The sequence below is a fragment of the Talpa europaea genome (genome assembly GCF_964194135.1).
Source record: "Talpa europaea genome assembly, chromosome: 5".
NCBI lineage: Eukaryota > Metazoa > Chordata > Mammalia > Eulipotyphla > Talpidae > Talpa > Talpa europaea.
In genome coordinates this window covers 48,516,554-48,542,905 of record NC_140071.1, presented here as the reverse complement: position 1 = coordinate 48,542,905, position 26,352 = coordinate 48,516,554, and the positions used below count along the sequence as shown (strand labels likewise).

At 34.8% G+C, this 26,352-nt stretch overlaps 1 protein-coding gene across 1 annotated transcript; it reads right to left on the bottom strand.

The window, feature by feature from the left end:
- Nucleotides 1-339: 339 nt before the first annotated feature.
- Nucleotides 340-26,352, bottom strand: POC5 (POC5 centriolar protein; the record flags this gene model as incomplete). The annotated part of the gene is made up of 11 exons (XM_084233346.1): nt 340-483; nt 4,377-4,553; nt 9,373-9,644; nt 12,113-12,266; nt 13,488-13,667; nt 15,033-15,137; nt 15,936-16,112; nt 18,000-18,205; nt 20,496-20,570; nt 22,554-22,692; nt 26,269-26,352. 11 exons carry the CDS (start codon nt 26,350-26,352, stop codon nt 340-342), a joined length of 1,713 nt encoding a protein of 570 aa, XP_084089472.1.

Below are 26,352 nucleotides of genomic sequence, written 5' to 3'. Positions count from 1 at the left end.
TGAAGCTTTCTCCAATTTTACTCAGTAACACTGGAAATTATTTAGCCATTTCGAAGTAATGTAGGGAAAGTAGGATTTATACACTTTGAAGATATCATCATGGCAGGTGGAACATATTTAAAAAAATGAAGTCCAGTTTCTTTTTTCATTTAAAAAAGTTTACTTAATTGCTTAAATAAAAAATAACATTAAAATAATTCTACATATAGTTACAAAGGATGGTATGGCTTGAAAAAGTCTCTTGTAATTTTGTGAAGATGAACATGCTGTATCCATGATGTTCTAAGAATTAAAGACTTCCAATACTTCGTAAAAGACCTCTACATGAACATGTTCACTTTAGTCAACCACTTTTATGGAATGAAAGCTTGTGAGAGATGGGGTGTGAGTTGATCTGGTTCCGAGAGATCTGGAAGTTGAGGTACCACTTTCAGGATGAATGGTCCGGGGATATTTTGCTGCAGTAGCTTGAGGAATGGTTTGCTGAAAAGATAAAGATTTGCTTTTATATCCCATAAAGTTACATATATCAAATATAATTTCATCATCTATAATACAACAGACATTTGTTAAACATTCAGTAGATACAGGTAAAGTTTGGGGGAATGATGGGGAAAGCACCCTTTCATAAGGTATAATTCTTTTCCATATGGAATCGAACTCAGTTAGACTGATGTGCTCAATTCCTACAATCTGTAGGAGAGTATCTTCCAGAACATCACAAAAAGAACCAGGGGAGTCACCCCTCAAAGGGAAATTAAGTGGAATCTTACAGAGGCTTAGAAAGGAACTTTGTAGTGTTTGGAATAAGGGTCACCCCCAAGTTCTTCCCTCCTTCCATCCATCTTCCTTCTTCCTGTATCTGACTGTTAAGACATATAGTCCAATCTCAGGGAGCATGGGGAAAGCCCTGAGGAATTCAGTCTGATCTTTATTTCAAACCAGAGTAAAGTTGATCCCTCATATTTCACCTAGGAACTGACTGAATTAATGCTTTATGGTCACACAAGAGTGTCCTTCCCAGAGGCCTGGCATTCCCTTAAATGGATCACAACTTTCTATACAAGGAAATAACCAGATGCTGAGGACACATTTTGAGGGAAGGATACACATGCAACCTCAGGGCTCAGGAAACATCCTGGACATGAGCACTGAAGCATTAAAGTTAGTGCACATCTGACTTCATCTATACATGTAATATGTAAAGACACAATATGCAGGCGTATACATGACATGCATACATATGTGTAACGTGAGTAAGCTTTCCTGTATATTACACCCAATACAGTTTCTTAGTAAGCAACAGCGATTTATTATCCAAGTAAGTTCTCAGCCCACATCAATGACTAGTACACATAGATTCCTACAGGGTGATCCATTTAGAAAACTCATCTTTAAAACGTATAGAGTAAAATTACATATATGATAGAAACATTCACTATGTATTTCAAAAACTCTGAATAAAACCTCTTACAACAAAGGTCTCATGTCAGATTCTACTTTAAGAGTTTCTCTTTGAGGAAATGGAAAACCTTTCTTCAGGTGTTTTATATAAATGTTTCTTTGTACATAAATAACTGGATAACCATTATAAATGGGAGAGATTCTTGCAACTAGTATGAAATTGAGGTTGTTAACTACCTAATCTGACCATGTTAGAGGGACTATTTACTCCTTGGGGAAGATGGACAAGAGGAACTGTGGAAATAGATTTACATCACCACTGACTTCGGATTTACAAAGTGTGTCCCAGAATGAAGCACAAGAGTGAGAAACTGTCCAGCAGATGGGGCTAAAGTGTCAGAAATCTGATTATTGGTTTCTCTGTAAGTACGGTTCCAGGTAATTCCAGATCTTGTTGGGGTAAAATGAAAAATAGCACAGAAGACTGCCACAATGTCTGCTACATAATCCAAATATGGTAATAATGGAAGCAGTTTGTTGCTATCTAATTCATGGCCAGTTACTGGAGAAGCACAGCACAAAGTTTGAGAGAAATATCAGAATACACTGGTTTTAAGTCTTAAGTTCCTTGATTTTTCCTCTGTAAATAGGAATACCTATTGTTAGTATACAAACAAAGGTTGTCTAAGTTTTAATAAACACTCTGTGCCTTATCTCACTTTCTTCCTTTCTTTATACTCATCATATGTGCTGATAAAAATGAGTTCATTTTTGATAAATAATCTCGCATTAAAACGCATTAGAGAAGTCCTTTAAGGACTTTCAGACTTTGATAACTTATGAAGCCTAAGATAACGCTCCTTCCTCTGAGTTCTTTCTGTAGCTGCTTCCTCTGTCTCAGTCTTCCATTTCACTGTGTGGTACTTTACCCGAGGCTAAATTTAAACAATCAACCCAGCTTCCTTGATTTAATCATCTAGCAAACATCTAGTGTCCAGATGAAAAAGATTTAAAATCATTCCATATATCGTTTTGCTAATACATTATCATACGAAATAGAGAGGAAGGTTGTCTTATACCGAGAATTTAAATAGAGGGCATTTTCTTTTAAAATTAATCCTTGTTTACAAGGCAGAGGACTATGGGTGCTTTGGTGGTGGGAGAGCTATGATGACCACATCTATGGGGAGAGATCTACAATGTCAAATACTAACAAAGATGTAAAACAATGGCATTTCATTTAAAAAAAAGAAAAAAATTAAAAAAATTGAAATTACACATAAGGAGGAAAATATTAGATTGCTAAGTAAATGTTCTCACCTTACAATAAAGAACACATAAGGAGATAAACAGCTCATAACATTTAAAAAGTCAATGCACATTACATTTCTCAATCAAATGAGTAAATTTTAAATATGACACCGTCTCCCATTTATCACATGAACTTTCCCTTTAAGTCTCCAGATTTGTCAAGGGTTGTAAATAGGAAATCACACTCTGCTCATGAGAGTGTAAATGGCCTATGTGGTCTGGTGAGCTAGAGCTGCTTGAGAAAATGCCCCCAAACGTTTAATGTGACTATACCATTGATCCTTGAATTCCATAACCAGATTGAAATCATGGAAATGTTAAAGACACAATGATAGCTGTTTTGAACATGAAGACAGAATGCTATTATAAAAGGTGTTCTTATATGAAAACATTTTATATATGATATTGAGGTATAAGAGTACTATATGAGCTCGATGAGAGTTATAAGACATATCTTACAGAATGCTTTCGACTATTAATTATAGTATTTCTAAAAAACAATTAAGAAAATTCTGGGCCTCCCTGGTGGCCTAGGGGTTAAATCTCAGCGCTATCACCTCATGGCCTGAGTTTGATCCCAAGCCAGGATGCTAATGCACATATGGTGCAGCAGACCTCTCCTATCTCACCCGCTGCTCCCCTTAGCAGTGTGTATCAGTAAATCTGTCCGTTCTGCTCCCCAATCTGTCTCTGGTGAATCCTCTCACCTGCACCTTTGGCTTATACCCCAGTTCGTCTGCACAGAAAAAAAAAAAAAATCCTATTTCATCTTAAGGAAATGTTCTTGTAAATTTTCAAATTAAATTGTGTAAGAAATAATAGTGCTAGAGCCTCCCTGGTGGCGCAGGTGGTTGAGTACAGCGCTATGAAGCTCCTGCAGCCTTTGTAGAATGAGTTTGATCCCAGCCGGCCGGTGAGATACCCACATGGCGCAGCAGACCTCTCCTGTCTTGCCTACTGCTGCCCTCAGCAGTGTATTTCAGACAGTCTGCCTGTTCTGTTCCCCGCCCTCCTGCACATCTGTCCTGTACCCTGGTTCTTGTATAAATAAATAAATCTTTAAAAAAAAAACAACAATAGTGCTATATATCATAACTCTGGGAGCTAAGTACTCTTACTGCTCCCACTTACACAAGAGGTTTTTATTTATTTTTGGTTAAGTTTCATGCACTCTCCTTTACTGCAATCTGAATCCCCCCCGCCGCCCCAACTAGAAATATGCTGACAATTTTACTGAAAATAAAATGGGAGGTAAGGCAACTTAGAAATGAAACAAAAATTAAAATTATGAAAGCAAGGATGTGTTTCTTGTAACCAAATATCTGCTAGATGAACAGCTAGTAAATGAGTGGCTTTTCTCTCTTTCAATTAACAAGAAGTCATTTTACCCTTGTAGCCACTAACACAAAAAATTACTTTTTGTATCTGAAAACTATACTGCTGGGAAGAAGCAATGTTTCTGAAATTAATTCCTAGAACAGGAAAGGTAGATTTAGAGAAGGTTTGACAATTTTAAGTATATAGAAGACTGTAAGAGTAGAAGGCAGAACAAGTACCAGCCATTATGAATTTTAATCTTCTCAACATGTCAATTAAGTGTTATAGTCATAAATTATCAAGAAAAGGGAATTTTGATCAAAGGTCATCAAATGTGTACTCACCACTGTGACTGGATGATGTTTTTCCACAACAACTGAGCTCATGGGAGGAGAAACTCCCATTATAGCTAAACTGCTACCAATTCTATTTTTTGAACCAAAATCACATCTCCCTGTGATCCGCGCTGTAATTGTTTTTCCAGCTTTCTGTTGTGCAGATGTCACAACTCTGGGCACATACTGAAAAAACAAAGTAATATATAGTTGGTAGAAAATCCATGGCGAAATCTATGGTACCTTCAATAACTTATGAAGAAAATACACAGGCACTTAATAACCATATATTCAACCACTGTTCACAAGGAAAAAATAAAACTTAAAACAATGAGACCAAAAAAGCCAAATATAAAGCATCCCAAAATACCTTGCTAACGTTGTTATATATGGGATCTTAGCAACTTTCAAAATAATTTTATTTTGACCTAATTATAGATGCATAGGAAGGTACAAAGATAGTTCAGAAAAGTCCTGTGTGTTCACTCAGTTGCCTGCAATGAATACATTTCACATTATTACAGCAAAACATGAAAATCAAGAAGCTGATAATTGGCACAGATCTGTTATTTCATCACATGTGCATCACTGCAATCAAGATACAGAACTATTCTGTCACCACAATGTTCGCCATCATGCTACCCTTTAAAGTTCTGTCCATCTCCCTTCCCCCACTACCCTTAGTCCTCAGCAGTCATTTGTCTATTTTTATGAACTCTTGATCCTTATGTAGAGTTAATACTATCATTAACATCTGCTTTTGTGTTATTTTTCTAACCATTTTGTTCAAATGTATATTTTCATGAAAAAGAGACCTTTTATTTCAAATGAGAGGTTTTTGTACTAATAAAGACCCTTTAAGTGTCTCAGTTCTTACCTTATTATATAAGATGCATTTTTATAACAATTTCCCTTCTGGAGGCCTCCCTGGTGGCACAAGGGGTTAAGGTGCAACCTATAAAGCTATCCGCAGCCACTGCAGCATGAGATCAATCTCTGGCCAGGGAGCTACCCACATGGCGCAGCAGACCTCTGCTGACTTGCCCGCTGGTCCCTTCAGCAGTGTATTTCAGTCGATCTACCTGTTCTGCCTCCTACTCTGTCTCTGGTGAATCCTCTCACCCTCCACACCTCTGGCCTGTACCCCAGTACTTATATGTATAAATAATCTTAAAAAAAAAAAAGGATTTCCCTTCTGAGTTATTTATGTAGATTATATTGCCAAAAATATATTAGAAGGCCAAATTCCTTCATATACAAAAAAAAGCCAATAGATAATCAATACATGAAGAATGTAAATGATATGCTAATATCTTTTAGGGAAAAAAGGTTAATTAGAGAAAACAAAAGAATTTAAAGAGGGACTTAGAGGGCTGTTTCTCTTATTCTTTTAGAAACTACTGGGATGTTTAAATTTTTATGAAAGTTAAATGTTTGAGAAACCAAAACTCAGATTCCAAAATATTTACAAATGTTTTTGTGGACTAACTTCATATTTCTGACTGGAGTTTTCCTATTTCTTATTAAAATAAGGTAAAGAAAAAATTTTATAAACTGCTGAAGATTCCTAAGAGCTATTTTTAAAATATGAAATCAAATACTGGCAAGAAAATTGTTTATAAGAAATTGAAAACTGAAATACAATGGAGCTTGTAACTGATTTCTGCCCAATCACATTTAAGAGGTATGCACACTCCTTGCAGTGACAGCTCTTCTCTCACTTAAGGGTGAAGGGAGGCATGAAAAACTGGAGAAGTCTAAACTAGGAGAAGTTTGAACTGAGAAAACCGCCCATAGATGATAACCTTAACTCAATGAGCTGAGAAATTGCTTTAGAATGCCTTCAACGAGATGAAAATATATACGTCAATAAAGTAATAAAACTTTTTAAAGAAACCTCTATACACTCATTTGAACTGAACAATTTCAAACTTGTTTTAAATGACTTGTATATTTATCAAGTTACTTGTTTTCAAATGTTTGTCACTTGTTAACAATGTTTACTTGGTAGGTAATTTAATTAAAAATTGTGTAAACTGCTGAATAAGTTGTTTGAAAGTAAATATGGATAGCTTAGGAAAAACAAGCTATTAGGGGGAGAAGGCTGCTAAGTCAGGTGAAGTAAAAGTACCCAGAAGGATTCTGTAATCAGATTGCTCTGTGAATTCCATTAAGGTTCTTGCTTTACTTCACTAAACTAAAATCGGAAATCATAGGAAATACACTAAGTGTGGCTTACATTAAAAAAATGATCAACTACAATTTGTGGACCCACTCTTGATTTGGATCTACATTAAAAACTGGCAAACTAATATAAATGTATGTTTTAGGATAAAATAATGTCTTACAAGGTATGTACAGGTCATTACATATATGATTTAGCTTTTTGATTAAATAACTTACTGGTGGCAGTCATGCTGGGTTTCAACAAAGTGATTTTAAGTCTAGCTGACTTAAAAATGGAAATTCTAGTATTTTAAACCATGTCAACATAAACAACAAAATCAAAAGGAATAAGAAAAAAATGACATATTTAAAAAAGTGCAATATTTGTGGATTAATATTTAGCAAGGACATACAGATTATTAGTTCACAGTACATACAGGTTCTGAAGCCAGACTATCAGTCTGACTTCTAATTCTGTTACTAACTGCATACACAGTAAAGTTATTATAAGCATCAAATTCTTCATTTATAAAATGGGGAAAGTAGCACCAACTGCCTGCTGATACCCTATCACTTTCCTTTCAGATGAAAAGTAAAGTCAAAACAGAAACTTTTATTAAATAGCTTAAAAATCCAATTAAAACCCCTCAATTATTCCAACGGGAGTTAAAAAGAGTCAAGTGCCATCTACTGCTCAACTTTGTAAACTGCAAATATACCTGCCTGTAGAACTGCCTTCATTATTTTCAAATATGTTTTCCACCATAAAATTCTGATATTTTATTTAACAAACTGAAGATGTCTAAAGGGAGAAATAAATTTACATATGAAGATATTATTTTGTGAGAAATGGTAATCCTCTTTTCTTCACTTATTTGTTTCCCAGCTCTTTGCAGTTCATTTTCTTCCACAAACACTTCCTTGTCTCTAATGGAAATACTGAGGGAGACTGGAAAAAATTTTGAGTATTCATAGGAAGCCTCTAGGGGTAAAATGAAGAGAAAGATAACTAGTTTTGGATCTCCCTTTTCCTACTCCCAACAATGGTTTCACATTAGGTAAGTTAATTGATTCATGTATTTGTTCTTTCTTTTGTTGTTACGGTTCTTTATAAAAACAAGAAAACATATGATTATATGAGGAAGTACTGTGATTATATGAGGAAGAAAGAAAACCAGAATTACATTTACAGGTGGACTTATTTGTGATTCACCTTTCTCTCTAGCCCTAAAATCTGTACCTATGTGAATGAAACTGAATGTGTATGTTTTTGAATGAGTAAGATGTAGCTGCGGGGGGTGGGGGGGTGACAGGGAGGAGGGGGGAGAGAGAAAGGATGTCCACAAGAGAGAAAGGATGTCCATACAATATTGTGTTTCTCAGGTTTCAAAAACTTCATTGTTATCCCAGATTAAATTGGCTCCAAAAATAAGCAACAAAAATGGAGGTAAGCAAACTCATTCATTTAGGTCTTCCTGTGAATCTTCAGGCTTTTTAAAATAATAAATGCAGATACACAAATGGTACAGCCAAATTGTAGGAAAGGAATTTAAAAAATTTAGCTGTGTTATCTGAATATAACAATAACAGACCAGAAATTTAAATGAATACTCAGTGTGCTTATTTATATGAAATCATCTGTAGGATCACACTTCAAAAAGTGTAATCATGAAAAATAAACAGTTGAACATATGTCAGGATTGAATTTTAGTGTCTTATTTCTAAGTGAAAACCCCCTCACACATTCAAATTTCTCCGATCAGACGTTTTATTAAAACTGTGAATGAAGAGCAACATAATAAATAGTAGACCTCAACATTTTATCCTCCAAACTTAGTAGCATCCAAAAGGCAGAAATGCAGGTTCTCTGGAATACTAAAGATAACCAATTGTTTGACTGGCTCAGTGCCTCCCTCAGCTGGAAGGCTGTCTAGAGTGATCGGTTACCATCTGGTATCCTCAAATGGCCTGCAGGGGAACTACCTGGAACTTATATTTGCTAACTTCCTTTCTCTCTCATGTAAGTGGTTGGGGTAGGAGAGGAAAGGGAGACAAGAATTTTTTAACTGTACAGGACTTTATGTCAGCACCAAGCCACAGTAGAAGAGGGTATAGTATTTTAAAACAAAAACCTGCTGAAGTCAGTATGATAAGCTTGACTTGCGTCCCTCCTCCTTTCTCTCCCAGAAACACTGCTGGAGGAATACAGTGTAACAACAGCAACTCCAGGGGTCAGAAACATGATGTGCTTTGTCTGTAATTCTTACCATATTAATAGCTTGATTATTCTACTTTAGGCAAGTTCTTCCACAAATCTCCATCCCTCGCTCTGTTGTCTCTAATAGCAGCTTAGTGATTCTAGGGAAAAATACTCCTATCTCTATTCCAGTTATGCATCAAAATTTAAAAACCTAATTGAATCAAGATGGAGTCACTACAGAGTAGTGTTGACGATATATCTGCATCCAGGAAAGGAGAAAGCTGCAGTTGACTAGAAAATATACAAAAGAGCCAATTAAGCCACTAGATCCTTAAAAATACCAATTTCCTTCAAATTAAAAAAAATTCACAAATTAAATCTAATTTCCTGAGTAGTTTCTGAAAAATGTAAACTAAATAAGTTCTTTCTTTAATTACCACTATTACAGCAGAACTTCCAGGTACAAATTAATATTTTGGCCACTTTAATTTCTAATACTTTTTAATATTTAATATATGACCTAATTGCCACATCAAAGAATGGGAAATGGGAAAGTAGGTTCTGATTTCAAAATATCCAATATACAAGTAAGTTTGGAATCTTTATCCCAGGGTGGGCACTTTCAAGAAGTGTACTAACCATTTCTTCTGGTGCAGCAACAGCTGTAGACCCAGTACCAGGAGGAAACGTAACTTGAGCAGAGGAAGTGGAAGCAACCCCAGCAGAAGTGAGGGAAGCGGCAGAGGGGAAGGCAGCAGAGCTGGTAACTCCCATGGCTGCTGCTGGCGGGGTCAGTGGCCGAGCCCCAGATGAGGGCAGTGGAGCAGCTGAAGGGTCCAAATGAGCAGAATGTTCTTTTCCTTGAACACCAGGACCATAGTCTTCCTTTCTAACATTTGTGAAGTCTGTCCCTATAAATCACAAATTAATTCCATTAAAATTCCTCTAGGATAAGATTACTTTTATTTCCCTAACAATGAAAATAAGTAACAGCTAAAATTTGGTCATAAAAGAATGTAGAAATTTGTCACTTATTGGATAAATTCAATTAATTCATTTGTCAGTATTATCTGGTTAATGTCAGTATTAACTACTAAAGATTTCAGAGCACTTCCCTCAACATGTTAAAGCTAATGAATGATTTACTTTTATGAAAAAGATAAAAAATAAATTGTATACTCAACGTGCACTGCCATCACAACCATTACAATAACATCATCACCCTGAACCCAAGGATTTATATTTTTTAGTTATTTCATGCAATTATTCTGACCAATGGTCCTGTATTTAGATCGTCAGAATTATTTTCTGATACTGTCTACCTTACCTTCTCATTCTATATATTGCACCTATCCTAACTAAAACATTATGTTTTTATTCTTGATTTTTCAGCAAACAATAATATATCAATAAATAACACGAAAATCTTTACTTTTGGCAGTCAAAAAAAGTAAGTTTTGCAGACGGATTATATAAGTCATTAATAAAGAGCACATTTGCACACTTATAAATTTTAGTGACACACATATAGTAACCTTCTCTCAAAACTGAACCTTCATCTGAGATCAAAGGAGTGAATAATACTAGCTTCCAGAAGCTATGGCAAAGGGTTTCTTCAAAATTTAGATATCCGGCCCCCAAGTATTAGAATTTGGTTAAAATTTCCATATAAGACTATACAGTATATGTGATACCAAACACTAGGATGAGGGTTTGGAAATTCAGTCTGAACTCTTTTCAGAATATCTGAACAGAGGGCAGCATATATCCCCATTTTTACATGGTTTTTCTATGTTGTCCTCTTTTCATCCAGAAATTTAGGCTTCTATTTAAGTCTTTCTCTTAGACTATCTTTTATGTAAAACAGAGTAAGTTATCTAATTAACAGAGTATAATGAGGATTGTAATGTGCAGGTCTTTTGAAATCCACTGATGACAGGAATTCACTAAAAAATACTGCTTTTGCTTGGAAAACAGAATTCTCTGAGAACAAAGCACAAAGCTACTCAAAACAGTTAGGTTTCTAGAACCTGTAGACTTAAAAGCAACCAGAACAAAATAAATTACATTGTGTTATCAGAATACATGTTCTTCATAACCTGTTATGGGTATTTGTCTGGAGGAGACACAGCTGTATTTGAATTTAAAATTTAAAATGGTAAATATATTAAGGTGGTAAAACACTGTGTCCCAAGCACAGGTCTTTTATAATTGAATGTAGGTGGCTCTAATGATAATAATTTATTACTTTATAATAAACTGTCTGCTAAAAAGTAATAATTAAATTCTCCAATTTAATACATACAACTTGCTAATAATTACAACTGAATGACAATTCTATCATTGGAGGTGGTGAGTTTATTTTCATTGTTGACACTCAATTAAAAGACCATTTACTAGAGTACTCATCTAGTACTAGAGTATTAGGAAGATAAACTATTCAGCCTTGAGGTTTTATGATCCTAATTTCTAATTTGAATGTAGGCCACACACCATGACTGCTTCAGAAAGAACAAGATTTGCCTTAACTCACAATTTGCATGGCTTATATAATGTTTGTTGATTCTTTAAAATGAAGGCATGGCAAGCACACAGAATTTATTTACTGTATAGAAATCATGTTAATTTATAAAATGAAATTGTCACTGATAAACTGAAAGTCTCAAATAAGGTTTACTAATAGGGAATAGTGAACAATGTTCACATATTTACATGAAAGTTAAGAAGCTGACTTGACTAAAGATCACAGTTACATCATGATTTTCATCTTACATGTTAAAGTATTTTGTGTCTATTAAAGAGCTTTCAATATTTTATTGCATGAGAACTCCCTATGAAGCAAGTAAGGGTGATTTATATTATCTTCTTTGTTCAGAGAAAAAAATTAAAACCCATCAGGAAAACAGGCCTCACTATAAATTGGTGGCAAAAGATTCTAATCCTGTGCTATTTTAAGCTACAGAGACAAAACTTATGATATGAACCACTCAGATTTCAGCCAAGCACAGACATTTCTTGAAATAAAATTACTTGATTTCTACAGATAGGCCTATATTTGTATCTGCTGAAAATGAGTTTTAGTGGAGGCTTTCTTAACTGGAACACAATAATTTTTTTAAACAGGACATGTATGACTAGATAAGGAATATTTAATCAACAAAATACTCAAGGAACTTGGCTTTCAATTTAGTTGATCAGCTCTTAGATGACTAAACAAATTTACATGGTAGATTTAAAACTGTGTATGACACTGTGGAAATAAAAATACCAGTGCTGTATAAGACATACCTATCACACAAAATTAGTACTGCAGACCACGCAATCACTGAAATTTCAAATTCTTTTTGAAAGAAGGCAAAGACTTAAGGAAAATAGTAACCTGCATCAACTCTGTTTTGAAATATAGTCATAGCTTCAAGATTTAATGCACATACACCCCTCATGAAAGCTTTCTTCATGGAATCTTCAAAGAGCTCTTTTTCATGTTGCATTCTTTGGATCTCAGCTTTTGCATTTTCCAAAGCACCAGATAACTAAAATAAGAATTTAAATAGAGATTAAGGTTTTGAGACACAGGAAGACTAATTTTTATTGTTTAAAAATAACAAAACAGGACCTCCCTGGTGGCATAGCAGTTAAGTCTCAGCCCTATCGCCATTGCCACCTGAGTTCAATCCCTTAGCAAAGGAGACCTCTCAGTCTCACCCGCTGCTCTCCTTAGCAGCATATTTCTGTAGATACACCTGTCCTGCTCCCCACTCTATCTCTGGTGAATCCTCTCATACCCCACCTCAACCTCTGGTCTACACTCCAGTTCTTACATGCAAAAATAAATAAAATTAAATAAACCCAAACAACTAAATGCCTGCAATATTAACAGAATGTTTAAAAACTAAATGTTACCTATTGAATATAAGTAGAAAGTGATATGAAGTACAATACACTTTTCACAGACCAGATCTAAAGTTACTGCATTTTTTGCATGCCATTTTGAAATGCAGAAAAATATTTATACAAGAAAACATTTTTAACATTAAGTACTTTGTGTTATAATCAAGTTGGCAGGGCAGAAAAGAGGTACAATATAAGGGGGTGGTATTTGAAAAGATGACATTTAAGCAGAGATTTGGGGGACCTACGGGAGTGAGCCACATGTATCTAAGGAAGGTATGTTCAGATAGGAGCTTTAATTAAAGGTGAGTTTTATTAAAAAAAAAAAAGAACTTTGTGCTATAATGATGAAATTTTTTTTCCTTTTAGTATTTGGCTTCAAAAGACCCACTGTATTCTTCTCAGTATGGTTTTCATTTCATTATGGGTTTTGAATGCTTTCCCATGGAAACAATGTTGATATTATTAAAAGTCAATGGGAAAGTAATTTTAATTTCTCTACAACTGCTTTATGTCAACCTTGTAAGAACATAGTTTCTTTAAATTTAAGTATTTTTGGTTTTGTTCTTTATTTTTAGCTAAAGACTAAAAGAAGACGCAGAAGGAAGTATGCTTTCTAAGAGATATAAGGACTAGTGGGTGATCGGTATTTCCAAAAGAAATGTACATACAAGAGGTCCAATTCAAGTTTGCAGGTCAGAGTTACAATGATTTACAATAAATCTGTTCAGTCTGACTAGTGTTGTTATTTTCCAACAGTGTCTCATCTGTACCTACACTGCATTAAATAGAGTTGGAGACTATAAACTAATAGTAACTGGTGCTATTTTTATTACAAGAAAGTAAAAATTAAAAAAGTTTACCATAGCAACTTTGTTTTCATAATCATTGGAAATCTGGACACAAACTTCTTCAGCTCTTGCTTGACAAGCTCGTTCAATCACATCTTTCCACTTCCTTTCTACTACAGAACGCCAGCCTTTCCAGGTTTTCTTCAGTAAAGTTCTCTGGAAGTACTGGTCTGCTAGTTTACTTTCATAAACCTAAGTGAAAATAATATACAACCTCAAAAACACAGTGGACTGGTAATATATTGGTAGCAATACTATGTAAACAGAACACTGTGATAAGCAGTGGTCTACATTATTTTTTTTAATCCTGTGTAATCATATTATTCAGATCTGCAGATAGGAGGACAGGCTCAGAGAGGTTTAGTAACCAGTCTAAGTCACACAAACGGGAAGGGGAAAAAGCCAAGCGTGTCTCCTCCAGAGCCTGAGCTCTTATCCATTACAGCTTTGTTTCATACACCTGAACAAGTTACAGGGAAAAACTGACTCAATGGGAACTTAATGCAGATTCTTCTTTTATTAAGGGATTTTAATTCTTTTTAAGTGGTAGTTCCAACTTCCAATTTTCTTAAATTTGAAGTTATTCAATGCTGCTTTACCTATTTTAGCTAACATTTAAATATAAGATTCTCATTATGTCACATTTATCATAACTTCAAATATATGGTTTTTTTAAAATAAATATGGTATATTTACTTTTACATAGTTCATTTCAATATGATTAATGAAGATTTAATCTATTGGGATTAATAAAAAAATGAAAGAACTAGAAAGTATTTTTAAAGGAGAAATCTTACTACATGATAGTAATAGCCTTTTCCTTAAATACAATCTTGGAACTCAATACAGAGATTACTCCATGGCTCACATGGGTATCACATAAACCAAAACAAAACCCCACCGTCTATATTCTTGAATCTCTATAGCCTGATTCTTGTGGGATATATACATATGACTTTTTCACTTTTGATGCAATAATTTAGTTTCAGTTTATATTTACATTGATATACTGATTTATTTCTTAATGAAAAGATGCTTAAGTTTAAATTATATAAAAACTAATGATAATCTTTAAGAAGCTATACAGATATGGCTTTCTCTGATTCACATTCTAAGGCAAGTTTACACAACAAACATTGATGCAATTTTATAATGTATAAATACAGTATCGTCTCTTTATGAAGGGAATATATTCAGACATTTTAGATAGAAGCAATATAGGGACATATGTTAAAGACTACAAATTTTCTCCTCATAATCACATCTGAGATTAAATTTATTAAAGGGGTTCCATTACCAGGGCATTTGTAATTTAAATACAATCATTATAAACCAACTATAAAGTAGGAAATGATGCATTAATAGGTCTATAAAACCTAACAGTATTTTTTCCTAAACTATACCAAAATTGATTTCTGTGAAATAAAGCAACATTACAGTATAAATTAATTATTAGGAACAAATCTTTCTTTGACTAACAAGAATTTTAATATGTGATCCTAAATGCTTTTGAGTTCAGAAGTCTTAATATTTGTCAGTCATTTTTTTCACACTTACGTCCTGTCTGGATTTAACATGGCCAATTCGCCAGTGGAAGAATGTTCTCATCAACTCTATCCTTTCCTTTTGCTTGCCTATGGCATGAGACAAGCTAGAAATCACCTGCAGAGAGCAATTAATCCAATTATTGTGAGATTACCTTAGGAGAGAGTTTAGAGGGTAAAAGTGAAAATGACTGGCATTAGTAGCTAGTATTTCAGAAAAGTGAGTTGTGTAAAATGTCCAATTTTGTATAATAGCCATAACACCAAAAGATAGGTATATTTAAAAAAAAAAAAAACCATAATCTTAACTGAGTTCCTAAAGCAGCTGAAAGCTGCATTTGCAGACAACCAGCTGAGGTATCTGCTATGAGTCCCTCTTCTCTGAAGCCACCATCCTCCTGGAGGAGCCATACATTTCTACCCATCTGCTTTGGTCAAGATGCTGTTGGTATACACAAAATTAACACAAAGCTGAACCTTACTCTCCAGTTCTTAAGAGGAGAACAGAAATAATAAAAGGCGCTCTCTGTGTTTATCAGTAAAATAAAGATTTTATCAACAAAGGAAGACATCACAGATAAAAAGTGAAGTACTTAAAAAGACCCTTAAAAGAATATTTAAAACATGGATAATTCTGGCTCCCTGATGTTCTCTCAAGGGAAATTGGAAATGAAAGATTAGGAAGAAAAAATTAGTATTCCTGTACTCTTAAAACTTCACAACACCAAGCTGATGGCAACAGTGAAATGATACGATCCTGTATATTTAACAGGAAGAATAAATGTTATTCTAATCATCTGTTTTTCTACCAGTTCCTGAAGTGCTCCTTCCTTTGTATCTTGTATGTACTGTAAAGCAAGATCATTACCTATCAAGACATTAACTGAATTTCAGTTAAAAAGGAACATAAAAAGACCTCATCTTTTCTCCCAATGGAGATTTCATAGGCTTTTTGCAGTTCCTTCAAGCTGTGGATTTGGCTGCATAGCTGTTTTAAATCTGATGCATGTTTTTCCTTTTCTTTTTTCATTTCCATTCGGTGCCAGTCAATAAAATTCAGTCTCCATTTACTTAGTTCAGATATGATGTTTGTCTGAAAAATAGTTAATTGTAATTAACAAACTACAAGTGTAATCTGTTTCTTAATAATTGTTCTTAAAATTACACTGAACTTGGGCCTCCCCTAGTGGTGCAGGCAGTTGAACACAGCGCTGTGAAGCTGTCCGCTGCCTCTGCAGCGCCGGTTCGATCCCGGCCAGCCAGTCAGGGTCCCACATGGCGTGGCAGACCTCTCCTGTTCCCCTCAGCAGTGTATTTCACTGTCTCTGGTGAGTCCTCTCACCCTCCCGCGAGTCTGGCCTGTACCCTGGTTCTTGTATAAATAAACAAATAAATAAAATCTTAAAAAAAAAAATTACACTGAACTGAAGAAACATTTTGAAAATCAGAAGTCAATATATGAGTAGCGGAAAACAACAAAATATATGAATAAAAACATTTGTTAAAAATCATGTTCTTTTTAATTCACATTCACGATACCAGGGATACAGAATTCTTTTCTAAGTTACTTTGTAAGCAATCTTGTCATTTAAGAAAGTTCTATACTTCATTCACTATTAAAAAGGTTCTTTGTTTAAAATTGAGGACTTACATGTCCATATTAATGTGAATCACTGAGAAAAGATATGTAGAAATATGGTCTAGGCTAACCTACAGGACTAGTAAATTATTTAGATAGTGGGGGAGAAGGATAGTTAAATCATGGGAACTGATGCGTTTTTCCTCAAATCATTTACCATAACGGCCACCTTAAAACAAATGGCTAAGTCTGACCTCTTTTCACCCTGCTGACTGGTCTAATAAAAATACCAATAAGTATGTTATTAAAAAAACTGGATAACAATATGGTTAACTGAACACAGAACAACTTGAATGGTTGGTGATACATTATTTCAACAGATTTATACCATGTTTTAGAAGTATGAAACCTGTTCCATGAGGAAAAAATGGTAGCGACTATATAAAATATTTCTACAATTTAAGGTCCCAAGTAACAGAGAAATGAATATATGTTGCTAAAACTGGATCTTGTGATTTGTATAAAAGGAGACATTTCCAGTAGTCATAGCTATGATAAAGTAAAGATTATTAGGTGTCTTAGTCACCCAAAGGCTGAGTCTTTCAAATTGTCTTTGAGAAATTCCAGGGAACAGAACTGACATAGCAACTTTTTAAAACATTGCTACTTAGCTAAGCTATGGAAACAACCCAAGTGACTGATAAAAGATTGAGTTTAAGATGTGGTATATATATACAAAGGAATACCACTCAGCCATTAAAAAAAAAAAGAGGAGATCTTGTTTTTTCAATAACACAGATGGATTCAAGAAACTATGTTAAGTGAAATAAATCAAAAGGAAAAAGACAAACACTGTATGACTTCACTCATTTATGGAATATAAAGAAAAGGAAAAGCAAGCACACACACAGAACAAACAAACCCTTAGACTCTGACAACAAAATGATGGCTACCAGAGGGAGAGTGGGGAGGGAATAGCTTGGTGGTAGATGGTGACTGGACATTTTATGGCATGAAATATACAGTTGCTATGGTTAGAAACAGTACACCTGAAACCTATATAGTACTGTAAACTAATGTTACCTTAAGAAAAAAAAGTGAATTTGAAAAAGACTTGCTATTTAAAGTATGGTTTCTGAACCAGTAGCAGTATCTGAGAGCTTGTTAGAAAATGCATAATCTTGGGTCCTGGTCACAAACGACTGAATAAGAAGTAACAGTTTTAACAGAATCCCTAGGTGATTCATGTGGACACTAAAGAATAAGAAACACAGATTTGAGACCCTGGGCCCTGGGTTTTAAAAAAATCCTTTTAATTCAAAGCAATTAAATATAAACAGTGTAATCAAGAGCAAACTGTATACTATGTATCAGACAATTATAATTAAATAACTGTAATACCTTCAGACCTGAACTCCAAATATCAAGCACATTTTCCATCTTCTGAAGGTACTCATCAGAAATAAGAAAATCGCTCACAATGATTTCATGGGTATCTCCATGACTAGAATTAGATCCGAGTGAGGAAGAGTCACCTAAAAGATTCGAACTGAAAAAATCCATGACTGGGTGAGAAGACTTCCTTGGCGATAACACTGGTGATGAACCTAGAAGAAAAGGAAAGTTGCAGTGGTCAAGTCAAACTGAAAATAACCTACTGGTAAGAAGTTGATACTGGAAGGCTAAAAGATGTCATTTACCTATGGAAGCTGAGAAAAAGGCAGTGTACCTAATCTGGCCATTTTAAACTTTAGTATTATTGTCACTGATGAAGGACTGACCAGCATGAAATGCCTTCTATACAAACATCCCACCCCCCAAAATAACCTCTATCTCAAATAAAAATGTTTCATATATCCAGGTCCAGCCAGAATGGAAAGTTATTATCACCTCATCATTATTCACTAAGTGCTTTCTATGCCCTGTAATAAAAATAGTATGAGGATTAGCTTTCACAATATATACTACCCTAAGAAATACATATTATGATCTCCATTTTACTCATGGGGACACTAGGTTCAGAGCCAGAAAGAGAACTTATATCTATCTTCAAAAAACACAATGTAGAAAATTAACCGTTTTATTAAACATGCATGTTGAAATTACAGATTATTCACCGTCATTTTTTATGTATCTCACTTTCATCGAGAATACTAATAACCAAGATTGAAGGGTTTTGCTCTCTTCTTTTCTTAATGATTCAAATAGAAACTTATACAACTTGTTACTTAACAGCACATCTTTTAAGAATTCTTTGCAAAAGGGAAATAATTTCCTAATATATGTTTTGCATTAAAAAATACTACATAACAGGCCAGTCACACCATGAAACACTACCTATGTGCTCTAATGGTGGTTTTAATCCAAAGAATAAGACAGAATGACAAAGTTCCTGAATTTTCCCTTTTATTAGATTTTACTAACTAGATCCATACTGATGAGAAAAGCAACAGGCTCTACTTTTTAAAAAATAAACTTTTTTTTTTTTAAAAATAGAGTCATACAATTTAAGAACCTGGAAGGTTTCTCAAAGATTACGTTGTCCAAAATTTTTATTTACAAACAAGGAACTAAAGGATGAAGGAATTTCTTTTATGGTGACTTAAATGGCCCTTCTATTATATTAAAGAACATTGAGTCACACAGTAATAAAAATATCCTATTTTTATTTTAGTTTTTCTAACTATATCAAAGAAAAAGTTTCAATATATTGCTACTATGCTTTTAAAACCTCTGTTAACACTGGTTAATCTCTCAACGAAGAAAAAGGCAGACTTCAGGTTGAACAGCAACAGTGCTTACTAAAAAAACTTTGGTAACTTTGTTTTAGTTGCTTTTATTTTTACCACTGCTTTCTACTTTCCTATTTCTATTGATTTTATGCTATAATCAAAAATACACACAAACTTTCTTTTTAAAATGAACTTAACTAAAAATGAATGTATCTAAAGAAAAACACTAAATGAACAGAACAGGTGGATAAAGATAGGATATACACAAATGCCTGAATGTTGGGAAATAATGTACTGATTTATGAAAAAAGTTACTAAACTACCTAATATCCCATTAAATATTTTAAAATATCTGCCCTCTAACCTAGCATTTTTTTTTTTAGATTTATTTATTTATTTATTTATACAAGCACTGGGTACAGTCAGAAGCGCAGGAGGGTGAGAGAATTCACCAGAGTCAGAGCAGAGAGCGGAGAGCAGAACAGGCAGAGTGACGAAGTACACGCCTGAGGGGAGCAGCGGGCGGCAGGAGAGGTCTGTGCGCCATGTGGGACCCTCACCCGGCAGCCGGAGATCGAACCGGCGCTGCAGAGGCTGCGGGCAGCTTCCCAACCCAGCGCTCAACCGCTGCGCCACCGGGGAGGCCCTAACCTACCAGTTTTAAGAAAGGATGTCAATACATGATAATACATTAACTTGTCCTTTTTTTTTTTTTTTTTTAGATTTATTTATTTATACAAGAACTGGGGTACAGGCCAGAGGCACGGGAGGGTGGGAAAATTCACCAGATACAGAGCCAGGAGCAGAACAGGCAGACTGACTGAAATACACTGCTGAGGGGAGCAGCAGGTGAGACAGAAGAGGTCTGCTGCATCATGTGGGTGTCTCCCTGGCCGGCCAGGAATCGAACCCACACTGCAGAGGCTGCGGACAGCTTCACAGTTCAGCGCTCAACCCACTGCACCACCCGGAAGGCCCACATTAACTTGTCTTAATTGTACTATTTTGGAATCCTATGAAATTATTTTAAATAGCATTATTTAACAAATTAACAACTACATTTAAAAATAACAATTATTTCTAAATTCCTAAAATTACTCCTCTTACATAATATTCATCAAGCCACAAAATGCATATTAATAAAAAGAAACTAAGGAAGTCATACCATCTGTCTTTGAAATATTTAAATCACTTCCTTTTCCGACTTCCATTCTTGTTTCTCTTACTAGAGAGCTACTTCCTGCTGAAAGAAAGTTTTTCAAAATTAAACCAAGCCCCTCTTAAATAAAATGCTTAATTGTACATACCTAATTTAAGAAGGGAGCAGGACATAAGATTTTAGACCAACCAAAATACAACAGGCTGGGGACATAGGAACACTGAGACTAAGAAGAAGAAAAGAAATCTGAGACTGCTTATTATAAGGCTTATTATATCATTAATAAGCTCAACTTGATCCACCAAATGTGGATGAAAAAGAACTCAGTTTACAAAATTCAATTCACACTAGGAGAAAAAGTGGGTGAATCACATTAGAACGTAGAAAGGGCTATGCTGTCTTACACACTGGATACTTCTAGGGACCTGCTACTTTCTACTAGTTACAATCAAACTAAAGTGACACTGGTTTCCCCCAAACAGGCACTCCCTACTCCTCACCTCAGGAACCTTTAGTCAATATATTGCCAAAAGGAAATTGTGAAAAACCTTATTAGAATGGCAAGTGTCAGAGGTGATATGTACTTTGCCAGCTTGACACAGCTTGCTTATGCCAAGCAATGGCAATACCAAGAATAAAGAGATGTAATGATAAAATTTATACTGTCTGCTCCCGCCAAGTCTATGTGTGAATCAGGGTATCTAAATTCATTGCATGTTATATGCTTATACTCTCAAATCCTTTTTGGAAAAGGTAGATCATAAACAAATACATACTATTTTACAGGCTGGAAAGGAGCGGGGGTCTTAGATACCAATGATTATTTTGAGAGGCTGGAGAGTCGGAGTTAGGAAAGGATCCCTGTGCTGTGTCACTGGGAACAACAGAACAGTAGCATTGTTGCCAATGAAAAAGGAAACACACTTTTGGTGACCATCTTAAGTGTAGAGGCATAGAAGGCTAGCATGCTGAATGCCTATTTATATATATAAGAGAATATGCAGCACTTTATTTGGGTTTGCTAAGTAGGAACTGATGTTGAGATACTGGTGTAATCAAACCATGGTCAAGGTGACTGATGTAGAATGAATAAATCCTAGGGTCATATCTCTTGAAGATTAATATTTCGGTGAACAATGTTCAGTTAATAGTATTTTGGTGGCAGTATAAACATACATGCGTAAATACATATATACATATATTTAAGATTCTATCTGCCTATCCAATGCAGAAGGCTGAAGACTGAGGAACAACGAAAGATCCATGTCTATAGACAGGGAAGAAAAGAGACACTAGGGTTATGATTTACCAGAACCCTAGGAGTCTGCTGACACGGAGTAGACTGTGTCATGTGCCTTCAAGGAGGGATCCTTGGAGTTTATGTATCACTGGTAACTGTCCACCATCAGGGCTGTTTCAAAAAGTCCTTTTGTATAACACTTATATAGAATGAACCATTGGGGTTTTGTATTTTACTGAATGAGGAATAGATAGGTAAAAGAATTTTAGCTTCTCTTCTTTACCTTTCATTTATCAATATATATCCTGCTTTACATTAGCTCTCATTCCTGTCATTGAAATAGTCTAAAGATGAGTTCATTTTTGTGACAATAATCCTTGTCCATATATATATATATACACATATACTGTTGATAAGTTCTAGCTCATGGTTCAGAAACCTAAGGGTATCTGGGAGTTCCTATAGACCACCTTTAATTGTGGGTTTTGGGCATTTTGTTTTCAAGATAGTCCTGACATACAACCATTGGAACAAATGCAGAGATATAATATACTCCTATAATAGATGTGCAATTGCTATTGTGTTGCTCTAACTTTATTACTTTTCATAAATAGTCAAAGTTCAATTAAAAATCAAGCAGTCATATAAGAATCAAGAATAACTTTGTAAAATGTAAAGTTCTTCCTGTGCTGCCCCCATCCTGATGATAGTTGATACACACATTGATTGAGTCATTGGAAAAACATTTCATAATCATAAAGTCAGCATCATTAGTAAGCTCAGTAACACCTTAAATTAAGAGATACTTGAAAAATATACATAACCTTGATTATGACGAGTATCAATTACAGTAGGATGTCTAACATCTGGCAATGCTTCTCCCTTAGAATGAGATGGCTGTGGAGCACCTGATTCAATATTTGGAGTCACTATAGCATAACGAAGCAGTTCTTCATACTCTACCTAGGAGAGGCCAGTAATAATAATGTATTATAACCCTGTCACAATGGACACTGAGGCAAAAGAATGATAAGGGAAGAGTTCTTTAACATTCAACATCTAAAATTTGTTTTCTATTTCAGTTCTCAAAGCAATATTGCCACATAGTAAGGAATGTACACTTTTGCTTCATTTTTCATTCATTTTTTTTTTTTTTACCATTTGTTTTATTTATTTAAAAGATCTATTTATTTATGTATACAACAGCTGGGGTGCAGGCCAGAGGTGTGGGGGGTGAGAGGATCCACCAGAGACAAAGTGGGGTACAGAACAGGCAGAGTGACTAAAATATACTGCTGAGGGGAGCAGTGGGCGAGACAGAAGAGGTCTGCCTCGCCATGTGGGTTTCTCCCTGGCCGTGGATTGAACTCGTGCTGCAGAGGCTGTGGATTGCTTCACAGTGCAGTACTTAACCCCTTGAGCCACCAGGGAGGCCCTCATTTATCATTTTTTATACTATTGTGGCAAGTAAAATTCTTAAAAACAAAAAAAATTCAACAAATACGTTTAGTTGGAAAAAATCCCACAAATTTCTTTTAGTGCTAGTACTGTAGTATTCAATTTCTTTAGCATGTCACTTTAACAATGGTGACACAAAGACTACCTACTGTAGTTCCCTGAAGGCTATTACCAGCTCTACATGAAAGAGCCCTCCCTCACTTGCAGTTGCTTGCAGGTGGGAAGAGCAATAGTTAGACATTTTTCTTTTTCTGAAATTTAGGTCTAAAATGTTGTTCCCAAAGACACCACAAAAGGAAAGCCGAGAGATGGTTCTGGTCATTTCCTGACCCCCAACCAGCCCCACAACAACCCTAAATCTGTTTTCTTATGTAAACATGGCAAAAGTTAAGAGGAATACTGGAAGAGAGAGAATACCGAAGATGAAAATGAGGAGTGGCAACATCATGGCATATAAGGAGTAACTTAAGGCAGGTCATGAAGAGTAAATTTTATAGGAATATTGCTCAAGGTAAACAAAAGGGGATTCCGTAATACAGAAACTTAAATATTTGGTCAAACCAAAAAATTGATTAAATAAAACATACACTGGAATTTAGTGTCCATTCAAAAGGGGTAGGTCACTGATGCACCAAATATTTCTATGAAGGAGCAATTTCTCTGCCAGTCTTACAGCATAGACCCAGAGAATATGTTTGCATTAAAAATATCAGGGGAAAGGTTTTCAAGAATGTGAGTGTCATGATCTAGACATAGAAAACTTCACTATCAGCATTTCATTAGCCATAACTTTTATTATTTGGGTTCATCTTCAGTGTGAAGATAACTGATACTCAAAATTACCTTCTTGAAGTGTCAGAGTAAATAAAATTAACGATACTGTCTAAATCAAGGAAAGAATTATTTTTAATAAAACCATTATCAAATGGTATACTGTTTGCAAATCAGCAACCTTTACATTTCCCTTCTGGCTTTCTGAGTTAAGAACTTTAATTGTCCATCAACACATCCAAATTCCCATCCATAACTGGTTTTTCGAAATCTTCCTCAAAATAAGTGAAAATATATATGTATGTTGAATACTATTAATGTACACCTATTACTAGGTTTAGCTAAATTAGCTCTGCTCAGAGTTAATTAGCACAATCTATAGGAAAACAGCAGCAGGGGATGTCAGTGGCTTTTTAACTTGTAGCTTCTGATAGTCTGACCTCTGTTCTGGGTCAGAAAAGGATAAAAAGATCCAAACATGTTATTTCAAAACTTCTACAACAATCACTATGATTAAAAGTCAAAAGGTATACATTAATAGTATTCAACATACATATATATTTTCACTTATTTTGAGGAAGATTTTGAAAAACCAGTTATTGAAACAATTAATTTAGTTTCGAATATGTAGATATAGGCCAAATGGGTGATTTTTTTTAGTTAAGGTTGAAAATAAACAATATTGTTTTTCATAAAAGGCAAATTAACCTATCTTTAGGTAAATAAGCATCAGAATTAGAACCAGAACTTGTAATACTGGGGCCCTTACTCCCAGCAATTGGACTGATGTGCTCCCGGACTACAGATATACATACCAGGGGAGATTGAGCAACTGAGTGTTGTGTTTAGAGGACATTATCAGTGAATAACAGCCTGGCTGTTGCCTATCCCTCAGTATTTATCACTGACAGTTTTATGAAGGATTTATGAAATATTCATATAACTGAGACAGTAGTATTCTACTACTCCCTTAGGGGGAATATTGACATATGAGAGACTTTTGTATTAAATGTTTGTCTTTACCTACTTACTACATATGTATAAGTATATAGATTTTTTTTAATCCTAAATGTCATTTCTGGTATTTATATTTTGAAATGTTTCCTGTTTTGGAATATAAACAGTTTAAGAATCAGTACAGCTATAAGTTGAGGGATACTAATAAACAGAATCTCAGTTGGGTTGACATTCTAAGCAGGTAACTAGTAACACAAAATTATTTCTTGCATGTCTAGAAAGCTGTTCCCCTTTCTTCTCAAATTCTACTCCAGAGACTTAATTCCTCTGATGTAAAGCCTTGCCTCTGTAATGGGAAATGACAACCTGAGGCCTTACAAGGTGTTTATATTTTAGTATAAATGAGTTAATCATATATCAGTTCTCGCTTGAAGGAAGCTGGGTAAGGCAGAAAAGAGTGCAGGAAAGTGCCATCACCTAAAAGATAGCACTAAGTAGGAGAGGTACAGTCCAAAGGGAAGGCAAGGGTGAAGCATCTATGTCACAATTCTAGTCTATTTTAGCCTAGTAAATATTCACAGAGATTTTCTAATTCCTTCCGAGTTTCTAAATTAAATTAAAAGAACACTTCTGTTTCATAACAAAAATCATTTCCCATATTATACACTGCTAATAACAATTTGCTCTACTTAGGCATAAACATCTAGTTTTTAAATTTATATTTATATTATTATAAAATTTAAGATATATCATATCTGTATTGTCCCATTTAAAATCTACTCTAGAGATCTTAATCCATACTTCTGATGATGAAACATTTGGAAATAAAAGAAATTTAAAACATTTCACGTAAAAACCACACCTTCTGTCATCAACTGGTCTGTCACTGTCCGGTCCTGGGGAGCAGAATGTGCTTACTGTTGTGGCAACAGGGACTAGAACTTAGAAAACTAGGGGTCAAGGGTCCCAGAACTTTGGATGCCTTAATATTGTATTAATTTGCATTAAAAGTGAAAGTACCATTCATGGATAAATAATGAGAAAATTCCAAGAAAAAGTGTTTTTTGAGGCTTTCAGCTTCTTTTTTCACAATGTTGTCTGAAGTGTTTGTATAAAAAGTGATTGAAGAGTTCATGATTATGATTATTTTCTGAAAGGTTAAAGCAATGGAAGAAGTATTTCCCAAACTAATTCCCAAAGTGTGGGAAGATAATTTCCAACGTTGAATGTAAATATAATTGGAAAGACTCCTTTATAAATAACACCAGGGAATGAAAAAGTACTCATTTCCCCTCATGTTATCATGTGCTTAAAACAAAAAATGTCATTACAAATTTAGATTTATCTTCCTACCTGGAGATCTGAAGACACAGTACTGCCTTGGTCTGAGTCATTTTGCACAAGTGGAAGACAGCCTCTCTCGCCATCTGATGACAT